The 12,345-nt window shown below is 41.7% G+C and overlaps 1 protein-coding gene across 1 annotated transcript; it reads right to left on the bottom strand.

Moving 5' to 3' along the window:
- Positions 3,739-4,164, bottom strand: LOC109233817 (zinc finger protein ZIC 2-like). Its single transcript, XM_019399680.1, has one exon. It carries the CDS (start codon positions 4,162-4,164, stop codon positions 3,739-3,741), a length of 426 nt encoding a protein of 141 aa, XP_019255225.1.

The following is a 12,345-nucleotide window of genomic DNA, read 5'->3' on the forward strand; positions in this document are numbered from 1 at the left end:
TTCTCCTCTTTTTCCCCCTTAGATTTTTCTTTGCATGCGCTCGAAGGGGTGATTTGCCTTCGAGTTCGACTCTGGTAGGCATGTTAGTTTTTTATTGTTGACGACTCTTCTTCTTCGACTCAGGATGAGCGAGTCGGAGCCGTTGCTTGGCGATAGCGGCACTTAGCCTTAGTCCCAGTTCGGGCGCGGTCGAACTGTCGGCTGTTATGACAGAAACGCGGCCTTGTAGTTTGACCGGGGCCGGACTTTACGTGTCCCCAATCTTGATGGCCTTAGCCATGTAGGCGACTTCGACTGTCGTCGAGTCGTTTACTCACCGTAGTCGAATCTAGGTCGACCGTTGACGGTGATGGCCTTAGTTTTTCAACTCGGTGCGGGCGAGTCTTAACCGTTATTTGGCGATAGCAGCGCTTAGCCTTAGTCCCAGTTCGGACGCGGTCGAACTACCGGTCGTGATGGTAAAAAACGCGGCCTCGTAGTTTGACCGGGGCCGAACTTTACGTGGCCCGATTCTTAATTCGAGTTGGGAGAACTTACTTGAATGGCGAGGGTGCCTATCCTGCGCTTCGATTTGTTGGAGGTCGGGCTTTGCTTTCACAGATGAAGGCGTTTGGCCTGAGTCTCGGTTCAACTGTGGTTGAACTTGCTAAAGTTGAGTACGAAGGCGTCCATCCTTGTAGTTCGAACGAGGTCGAGCTCGTTGGATTTAATGGCGAAGGCACATACCTGAGTCTTGGTTCGACCGTGGTTGGACTTATTGGCGAAGGCACGTAGCCGGAGTCCCAGTTCGACTGTTGTTGGACTTTGTTAAATTTGGTGGCGAAGGCACATAGCTTGAGTCCCGGTTCAACCGTAGTTGAACTTTTTGGTGAAGGCGCATAGCCTATCTTGGTTCAACCATAGTTGAACTTTTTTGGTGAAGGCACGTAGCCTGATCTTGGTTCAACCGTAGTTGAACTTTTTGGCGAAGGCACATAGCCTGATCTTGGTTCAACCGTAGTTGAACTTTTTGGCGAAGGCGCATAGCCTGTCTTGGTTCAACCGTAGTTGAACTTTTTGGTGAAGGCGCATAGCCTATCTTGGTTCAACCGTAGTTGAACTGTTTGGTGAAGGCGCATAGCCTGAGTACCGGTTCAACCGTAGTTGAACTTTTTGGCGAAGGCGCATAGCCTGAGTCCCGGTTCAACCGTAGTTGAACTTTTTGGCGAAGGCGCATAGCCTATCTTGGTTCAACCGTAGTTGAACTTTTTGGTGAAGGCGCATAGCCTGTCTTGGTTCAACCGTAGTTGAACTTTTTGGTGAAGGCACATAGCCTGAGTCCCGGTTCAACCGTAGTTGAACTTTTTTGGTGAAGGCACGTAGCCTGTCTTGGTTCAACCGTAGTTGAACTTTTTGGTGAAGGCGCATAGCCTGAGTCCCGGTTCAACCGTAGTTGAACTTTTTGGCGAAGGCGCATAGCCTGTCTTGGTTCAACCGTAGTTGAACTTTTTGGTGAAGGCACATAGCCTGTCTTGGTTCAACCGTAGTTGAACTTTTTGGTGAAGGCGCATAGCCTGAGTCCCGGTTCAACCGTAGTTGAACTTTTTTGGTGAAGGCGCATAGCCTGAGTCCCGGTTCAACCGTAGTTGAACTTTTTGGCGAAGGCGCATAGCCTGTCTTGGTTCAACCGTAGTTTAACTTTTTGGTGAAGGCGCATAGCCTGTCTTGGTTCAACCGTAGTCGAACTTTTTTGGTGAAGGCGCATAGCTTGAGTCCCGGTTCAACCGTAGTTGAACTTTTTTGGTGAAAGCGCATAGCCTGTCTTGGTTCAACCGTAGTTGAACTTTTTTTGGTGAAGGCGCATAGCCTGAATCTTGGTTCAATCGTAGTTGAACTTACTGGGGAAGGCGCATAGCCTTGATTTAATGACGAAGGCGCTTAGCCTGAGTCTCGGTTCAACCGTAGTTGAACTTACTGGTGAAGGCGCATAGCCTGAATCTTGGTTCAACCGTAGTCGAACTTACTGGCGAAGGCGCATGGCCTGAATCCCAGTTCAACTTTTGAACTTTGTCGATCTTGATGGCGAAGGCTCATGGCCTGAGTCCCAGTTCAACTGCTGTTGAACTTTGTCGATCTTTGATGACGAAGGCTCATGGCCTGAGTCCCAGTTCAACTGTTGTTGAACTTTGTTGATCTTGATGACGAAGGATCATGGCCTGAGTCCCAGTTCAACTGTTGCTGAACTTTGTCGATCTTGATGGCGAAGGCTCATGGCCTGAGTCCCAGTTCAACTGCTGTTGAACTTTGTCGATCTTTGATGACGAAGGCTCATGGTCTGAGTCCCAGTTCAACTGCTGTTGAACTTTGTCGATCTTTGATGACGAAGGCTCATGGCCTGAGTCCCAGTCAACTGTTGTTGAACTTTGTCGATCTTGATGACGAAGGCTCATGGCCTGAGTCCCAGTTCAACTGTTGTTGAACTTTGTCGATCTTGATGACGAAGGCTCATGGCCTGAGTCCCGTATTGTGGGTATTGAGTGCTGAAGCTCGGTTTGGATTCGAGACCTTGAGCGGCTCATCCGTTGTCTTCCCAACCAGGGTTTATAGGCTGTCTTGAGGCGATTCTCGATTCGAGATTCCTCCGTGCTGGTTTCCGGCTGGAGCCCTTATCAGGGATGTAGGAGATCTCTTACGAAGATTCTCCCCAAAAGAGAGGGGGGATGGCTTCTTCTTCTTGTTTGCACCATCCGATAGATGAGAGACAGAGGAACTGGATCTCGATTCGAGATCTTCGAGTTCCATCGGCCTGATATGCCGCTTTGGCTTGTTTATGCGGGGCTGCTTCTTCTTGTTTGCACCATCCGATAGATGAGAGACAGAGAAACTGGATCTCGATTCGAGATCTTCGAGTTCCATCGGCCTGATATGCCGCTTTGGCTTGTTTAAGCTGGGTTGTTCTTCCTTTTCCGGCGTTTCTTTCCTTTTGGTCCATGGAAGAACTACGCGATTTTGCTATGAAATCCCCACAGACGGCGCCAAATTGTTTGCTCAAATGTTATCACATATCTTATGAGTATAAAACAATATAAATAAATCACGGAAAAATCATAGCAAATCGTAATAATCCATTGGACCAAGCGAAGAACATGAAAATAAGTACTCAAGGTTAGGAGAAGAAATCTTAACAACTTTTATTGATAATATTTGTTTGGTCTGCCTCTCCATGAAGAGGTTCAGAGCCTTACAATGGTGTTTTCTCTTCCCAGAAGATGGGTATATTTTTATCTTCTCTCCCTCTCTCGTGAATAGTGATGAAGAAGCAGCCCCCTTTCTAGGGCTTCCACTCTTAGTATTTATAGATGTGAGCTTCGTGAGCTGGCAATAAATGGTCGTGGCCACGCTGAGGTTCCATCCCCATGGGGGAATGAATGGGCAGTGCCCTTGTAGATTAAATCGGACAAGAGTCGAATCCTGTTATGAATAAGTGGTCATACCACTTATTAATTATGGATTAGCTCAAGACGAGATTAACTCCGTTAATTACCGTGAGATCGGATTCTGATCCATACATAAACATTTACAATAATACTAATGGTGCAGAAAAATTTCTCACTATCATCAATGCATATACTAAAAATTGTTATTCCAATCTCATATACATAGAATTATTTACAACACATCCTCATTATACATATTACTATATAGCCACACTAGAAAGCAGAAAAGAAGACAATTTTAATATTTTTAATCTCTCTAGTCTCAACATCCACCACCACCGCCACCGCCACATCCACCACCTCCGCCGCCACAGCCACCACCTCCACCCCAACTGCTGCTGCTAATCCCTCCACCGCCACCACCACCTCCACTCCAACTGCTCGTCCGTCCTCCACCACCACCACTATAATCACTAGTAATAGCAGCAGCCGTTGCAACTGTGGCAGCAGCAGCCCCTAGAATAACCCTTCCACCTTCTTTCCTTGTTGTGTTCTTGGGTGTAATTTCACCTTTTTCAACATCACGATTCGCTTGTAAAGGCGGAGGAGGAGGCGCAGAACCACCAGTTTTATTTCGAGTCATATGGAGGCTTATTTTCTTTCGGAAACCATCGGTGAGCCAATACAAAATCAAAAATAAGGCTGCAGAGCCAAAAAGTACTATGAGGGCAATAGCGTACGGTTTCATTTGTGATAACTTCTTATTTGATACTCAGCTAAAATCTCTTTATCATGCTTTTATAGCATCAGATTGCGTAACCAAGGCACTGAATTTTCTATACAGGTTTTTATAAGATTGTGCCAGATATGAGATTGAAAACTCGATAGAAATTCTGTACAGTAGACTTTTGCCAACCTTAAAGTTTTTTAAAGTATATATTTATATTTTCTTATTGCGGCAGAAATATAAAATGAGGGATAAGCTATTTTATTGCACAGACCAAGAATTTAGGTCACAATTGTGATCGATATTGTAGTTGAGTGGAAGAGAAGAAATGTGGCAGTTTCTTTGAATCTTTCTCTTGCTTAATTCCATGCTTAGTACTTAATTAGTAGATGCATGAAATTGTTTACTGAAACTATTCGTTAAGAGTTCAGAAATGACTCATCTTCCATAATTTGCTAATACATGCGATACTTAGTCTCAGCTTTAGTAGTGTTTCTGGGATGCAATAATATATTAACTTTAATTTATTGCATCTCAAAGGAGAAATACTGTAAGTCTAAACTCTAATACCACGGAGCTGTTAGAATTATTTATCTTTGGTATGCAAAGTCAAAAATTTCTTTGTAGTCCATTTTCCTTCTTTACTTCTTTATCTTTTGTGAAAGACAAAGTATTCCTCATCTATTGTGGAAAGTTTCTTGTTTAACCAAAAAAATAGAAACTTCGGTCAAAGCCTATTTTTAGAAGTACTCGGGTTACTGATAATCAAAGAAATTGATATTCTTGCAGTAAGAAAGATTGAAAATTAGAATAGCCAAGCAATCAGTAGAAAGCAAAAGTAAATAATTGTATTCCAATAATAATCAGAACGTGTCCATACATATGACATTTCTGTTCCTTATATAGTCGTCTCTAAGTACAACATTTTTTCCCCTTTATGATTGAGTCATTATGAGCATTAATGACATTAATGAAACGTTATAATTGGTAATCGTAACTGTTTCGTGAAGATTATGTAACGTTTTAACCATTCATGCTCATTAATTGAAAATCAACGAATATCCCCTTTTAACGGTCTTGGTTCATTCCACCGGTGCCTCTTTAAATCTCTAAAGAGACTCGAGCAACCGCTTCTTCTTGTCTTTTAGTCGTTTTGCTCGTACCTATTAAGACTCACGTCTTTTCAAATACTCATCTCCAGCTGTCGCTTTTCTAGTGATCCACATGTCTTGCCATGTCATCCACATAACTAATTTCACGTGTAATATTTATTTTTCCCAATACCGATAGTCCCCCCGCTTTCCAATTATTCAGCAATTGTATATTTGGGAAGTAGATCTCATTTAACGCGGCAATTTTTGCCGCCGTTTCTCACGTACCATTATACCTTCTTCTGAACTGATGCGTCGTATGTCACTTTCATTTAATGCATGTGACACGTGGCAGTCATCGATTGGCTCTGCAACTCTTCAGCGGGTTCTAGGACTTTTTTGCGGCTGCATCAGTCACGAAGTGACAGCTTTCATAATGACGTTTCTATCATTACCTTTTTTGCATGACGGTTGCTTCTGTATATAAATACATCCTTTGCCTTCACTTTCAAGAAAAAAATATCTTCAGTGTCCTTTATTCACATCTTGTTCTTGTTCTTCAATACGTTCTACTTCTTCAATATGTTCTACTTCTTCATACAATTATGTCTTCTTCAAATCCTGATCCCCGAAAAGTTCTCATTGTAGACGAACTTCCCCTTTCTTCTGCTCTTATCAGAAGTAGGAGAGGTGGTAAGTTGCGTAGTTTATGGTCAGTTTCTGTACGTGATTCTTCTTTTCAACCCAATTCTACTCCTCCATCTTCTTATAGAACTAGGGCTTCTTTTCCACAAAGATCTTCTGCTCGAAATAGAGACTCTAGCCAACCGCTTCGTGAACCTACTGTCGATGAGATTATTCCTGCTGAACTTTCCTTTGTCACAGACAGAGAATCAATTAAAAATCAGGTTACTTCTCACGATCGTGCTGATGTTTACCCTTCCCAGATCACTGAGGGTTTAGTTTCTGTTGTGCGTAAAGATTGCCATTGGAAATCTGACTTCCCAATTCTGGTCCCTAATGAGAATCAAAGGATCACTTCCTTTAAATCTGGTTTTTCCTTCGTGTATACATGTCCCTTCACATTAGGTTTTAGACCACTTATTGACCCAATTATCATTGAATTTTGCCGTTTCTTTGATGTATGTTTAAGATAAATAGGCCCTATTGTATGGAGGGCAGTGGCATGCCTTAGATATTTGTTAAATCTGGCTCAGTTACCCTTTACTTTTTACTATCTGATTCATCTCTACTCTCCTAAATTATTTCGTCATGGGGTTTACTCTCATGGCAAGGAGTAAGAGAGTCTTGGTTAGCCCTGAAGACGACAAAGACCGTGGTTGGTACGCCCGATTTATTGCCTCTCCTACAAGTGGGTTAGTAGGCGAAGAAAACATGCCCTTCCCTGAGAAGTGGAACTTTGTGCGTGAGTTTCTCTTTCAATATTTTATTTCTCTTCTCTTTTCTTTTAAAAAAAAAAGAACTTGTACTCTCATAACTGTTTTACTTTTCTTTTTCAGCGACCATGGAAATTGTTGAGGAAATTTCTAATTTCCGTGGTTGGGTAGAAAAATTATTAACAGTTGCTCCAATGGAGAAAAGGTCCTGGAAATACCTTTCAAACAGATTTGGAGGGAAAGTTAAGACTCATGGTAACTTTCTCTTTTACTTTCTTCTTTATTTTCATGTTCACCTTGAGACTTATTGACCCTTTTTCTTTACTAGGGTTTCCCATTCGGGGTGTGAGTGCTGCTTCAATCAATGCTTCGAGGCTTTCTCTATCAAAAGCTCAAGAGATAATCTTGAGTTCCTCATCAAAAAGAAAAGCTGATAGGCCACATGACTCTGAAGATGAAGAAGAGAGGGATGAGGACTCATTGGTTCGTAAGCCACGGGCTAGAAGATGGGTCATTTTAGATGACGAAGCTACTCCTCCTCCTCGTCCTGTTTCCGTGTTCGAGCCTGAAAGTGCTACTTTAGTGAGTTCTGATGAAGAGACGCCTACAACACCCCGTGACTCTACTGAACAACTCTTTTCTCGTGGATTTGATGAAGAAAGCTTTGGATTTATTTCTAAGGAGACGCCTCTTGCCTCTTTTCCAGTGTCTACTCCAGTCTCAGTTTCCTGTACCTACTGTTGTTGATACTGCTCCGCCCGTGGCTATTTTAAATTCTTCGACTGTTCCTACTACCACAACTTCTCATGCTAAAATTGGTTCCTCTAGTGGTAGTAGGGCAATAAAACAAGTTACCATTGAGATTCCTGCAGATGGTAACCTTTTGAAGAAATCAGGCCAAGCTGACGTGTGGTTGAAACCACCGATAGGCCCAGTTGAGAAGTCTAAACAGAAAAGTCACGGCTCTTTAACGTGGATGAACGATATTGTGCATTCATCCTTAAAGGTATAAACCTCGCCTTTTTATTTTATGTGATTTTTCTTTTACTAGTATCACATTTCTTTTTTCATTATGTAGATCAATCTCATCGGCACGGAGATGATGAAAAGGATTGTCCATACAGAGCAGCTGATGAATGACTATCATACTAAGGCAGATAATTGGAAAGAGCAGTACGAGGGTCTTCAACTTGAAATGGAGGTTTAGAGGAAGATAAGTGTACCTTGGAGTAGCAAGTAAAGGTTATGGCAGCGGAACTAGCGGTTAAGAGAGCCTCTACTAATCAGGCGGACAAAGATAAGAACCTTCTTGAGTCTTCATTTGCTGAACAACTTTCTAAAGCCACTGAAGAGATCAGAGATCTGAAGGACCTATTGAACCAAAAAGAAGTTTATGCTGGTGAGCTTGTTCAAACGCTCACCCAAGCTCAAGAAGATCTTCGAATGTCTTCTAACAGAGTTCGATTTTTGGACAACTCACTTGCCCCCTTGCAGGCTTCTTATGATGCTGCCTTGACTGAGAAGGAAGAACTTAAGAATGAGTGAGCATTGGGAAAGAGATTACGAAGCTCTTGAGGATAAGGCTGCCGTTTAAGTAAGTTGGGATTTCTTGAACACACGCCATGACACTTTGATGGAAGCAAGCCGGGAAGGTTTTGACTTAGCTGCTGAGATTGCAAAGATCAAAGAGACTATTGAGAAAATCCAACAAAGTCAAAGCTTTTCTTCACCCGTGACTGACGTTCTCGAGGGTGATGAAATTACTCCTAGTGAGACTGCTATTCAATATCCTTCCGCTCAAGTTACTCTTCCTGCTTCTGATGATGCCGTTCTTTATCCTACTGGTTCAGATTCTGCCCCTCAGTGAAAGTTTAAGAAAATTTGAAGTGTTGTTGTTATTTGTTTTGTTTTTTTTTATTGGTGAAACATTTGGAGGTTTACCCCTGGTCCCATTTGCTGTTTTTTGTATAAGACGAATAGGTTAGGACTAAGTTCATACTTAGTTTTAACCAAGTTATTATAATATTAAAAAAATTTTGTCTAACTTCTATAATATCTATATTTAGAGTTTCTGTTCTACTCTCTTAGTGGTTTACCCTTGCTTTATCTTTATAAGTTTGGGCTTTATTTTCCAATTATTTTAATGTTTGGGTTTTTGTTTTACCCTTTATTACTTTAACTTTTGCATTTAAAAATGCTTCATTGCTTTGTGACTCTTTTGAACAAGCATGAATTATAAAAGAGGGCCCTTTTATATACGACACTTAATGAAGAAGACGTCTCAACTTCATAATGGTGTAAACATACGAATGAAGAGATAGGAACATACACGTTTCTTTAAATAACTTCGTGAAAAGTTTTGTGTCATTCGAACTTTCAAATTATGTAATGCTTTACATGTATTTAAGAGTCATCTATAACTTTTTCGTAACTGTTTTCTTTACAACAGATTAGTAAAAAAATTCAAGGATATATCTTGCAACCCATGATTAAATATTGCCATTAACCTAAGCATTCGTAAGATTCTGAAATTTACATCCACGAGTGTATTCTTCACAGGTTTTTGAATCAGGCTTGTGTTTTGGCTGCTCGTGACTTTGCTCTGAACTTTCGATTTGTTGGGTAGACTTTAAGCTTGACTTGAATTCTGATTTTTCCAGTCTTCTTTTCTCTTCTTTGCCATCTTTATATAGATATAGTCCCCCAAGTGTTTAAGCTTTGAAGTATGAAATCTCGAGCACTTGATTATTCCTTCCATGTGGTCCTTTTCCTGAAAAAGGAAAAACGTACGGGACTAGGAAGTTGTCACGACCCGGATTTCTCACCCTCGGGAGTCGTGATGGCGCCTACTAGTGAAAGCTAAGCAAGTCAATTATCCCAATTAATTTACCCTTTTTTATTTTTAATCCCTTAACGATTTAAAGTTAACATATTATAAACAGCGGAAAATAATAAAGCGGAAGAATGAAATTTAACAATTTAAGCTAATACCAATACGAATCCATAAACATAAACCACCCAGAACTGGTGTCACAATCTCACGGACTATCTAAGAATTCTACAAACATGGCCTGAACAAAATAAATACATGTCTGTCTCTGAAATAGAAAAAAACAGAAAGAACTAGATAGGAAGGGGACGACAAGGCCTGCGGACGCCTGCAGGACTACCTTGGGTCTCCTGATGGACAAAAGGGCACCAACCTCTAGCTAAGGTCCGTATGCTCCAGTACCGGGATCTGCACAAAAGAGTGCAGAGTGTAGTATCAGCACAACCGACCCCATGTGCTGGTAAGTGTCGAGCCTAACCTCGGCGAAGTAGTAACGAGGCTAGGACACAACAAACCAATAACCTGCAGCTAAGTAGTTTCTAGCAGAATAACAGTAATGGAAGTAATTCAAAAGTAACGGGGGTGGGTAACATGCAATAGGGGAAAAATACCAACGTAAAGAATCACAGTAATATGGAATAAGGCAATTATGGTAATTGAACCGAAACAGCTAGAAATCATAACGAACAGGCAATAAGTGCACGGCATCACCCTTCGTGCTTTTACTCTCAATCCTCACCAATGCAATCAAGTAATGAAAATGTGCACGGCACCACCCTTCGTGCTTTTACTCTCAATCCTCACCAATGCAATCAAGTAATGAAAATGTGCACGGCATCACCCTTCGTGCTTTATCACTCTTTCCTCACCATATGCATAAGTATGAATGTAAATGTGCACGGCATCACCCTTTTATCACTCTTTCCTCACCCAAACAATAGCAACAATAATATCCCGGCAAGGGAATCAACAATGAGTATAAATACATTCCGACAAGGAAATCAACAATAAGAATTAAAAACATCCCGGCAAGGGAATCAGCTATAACCAAACTTGTACCAATAATCAACTTCACAATTTAACCTCAACTAGAGCCAATGCTCAACAATAACCAATTACCAAGAAAATAATCATAAATCTTGCTCAACATGGATAATCAACAATTTAGGCATTCGTAGTACTTATTAAGAAACACAACGATCACAATTTAAGACTCACGGGCATGCTTGACACCAACGTATAGGTACTCGTCACCACACCTATACGTCGTACACTACACTAGCACATAGCAAATATAGCACAATACCTATTCCCTCAAGCTAAGGTTAGACCAAACACTTACCTCGAACGTCTACGGCTAACTCAAGCGTCAAACACCGCTTTTACTTTAGAATTCGCCTCTAAATTACTTGTATCTAGTCCAAATTAATTTAACAACATCAATAAATGCTAAAGAATTCATACCCAATGCTTAATTATAGGTTTTCTATCATTTCTTCCAAAAAGTCAAAAATCGACCCCGGGCCCGCTTGGTCAAAACTCGAGGTTCGGACCAGAACCCGATCACCCATTCACCCACGAGCCAAATATGCAATTAGTTTTAAAATACGACCCCAAAACAAGGTCAAAAGTTCCAATTATTCAAAAAGCCCTAATTATACCCAAAATCCCTAATTCTACCATGGAAGAATAATATTTAGGCCTAGAAATCTAATGGGTGTTGGTAGAAATTGAAGGAGATGGGTTTAGGAACACATACCTATGATTTTTGGTGTTGATTTTTCTCTTCAAAAATCGCCTAGGTTCTGATTTTGGGGAAGGAGATGTGAAAATATGGCTTATTCCCGTTTCTACTACTGTTTTAAATCGCTGGACAGACCTCCTTCGCGTTAGCGAAGGGTCTGTCGCGTTCGCAAAGGGTCTGTCACGTTCGCGAAGCTTTGGCTAGAAGAGCCTTCGCATTCGCGAGGTACTGTACGCGTTCGCGAAGGTTCACCCTCCCTGACCTTCGCGTTCGCGAGCCAACTGCCGCGTTCGCGTAGAGCATTTTCCTTTCCCCCAGTTCCCTGCCAAAAAGGCCTTCGCGTTCGCGATAGCAGGTCCTCGTTTACGAAGGGTAAAACCCCCAAGGCTTCACGTTCGCATAGAGGAAATGACAAGTACCAGCCCACCTCTATTTTTACACTATGCGTTCACGTGACACCAGTTGCGTTCGCGATGAGCAACCCCCAAGTGCTCCGCGTTCGCGACTGTGGCTTCGCGTTCGCGAAAAACAAATCCACCCCAGTCCCAATTTCCCTTTCGCGATCGCGAGAGTTACTCCGCGATCGCGATGCACAAAAAATTTGTGCACCTGAAGTAAGTGTAAAAACCTTCCGAAACTCACCCGAGCCCTCGGGGCTCCAAAACAAACATGCATACTAACTCAAAAATATCATATGGACTTACTCGTGCGATCATGTCACCAAATTAACACCATTAACAATGAATTTAGCATCAAAATCAAAGAAGAATCTCAAGAACTCTTAAGTTCAAATTTTAACAACCGAAGGTCCGATTCACGTCATATCAAGTCCGTTTCTTACCAAATTTTACAGGCTCAACCCAAATACCATATAAGACCTGTATCGGGCTCCGAAACCAAAATACGAGCCCGATACCATCAATTTCAAATACATTTAAATTTCCAAAAACTCTTAAAATTTCAGTTAAACAATTTTCTTCAAAAATTCATTTCCCGGGCTTGGGACCTCGGTATTCAATTTCGGGCATACGCCCAAGTCCCATATTTTCCTACGGACCCTCCGGGACCGTCAAATCACGGTCTGGGTCCGTTTACCCAAAATGTTGATCGAAGTCAACTTAAATTCAATTTTAAAGGCAA

Source organism: Nicotiana attenuata, chromosome 1 (assembly GCF_001879085.1).
Source record: "Nicotiana attenuata strain UT chromosome 1, NIATTr2, whole genome shotgun sequence".
Classification (NCBI taxonomy): domain Eukaryota; kingdom Viridiplantae; phylum Streptophyta; class Magnoliopsida; order Solanales; family Solanaceae; genus Nicotiana; species Nicotiana attenuata.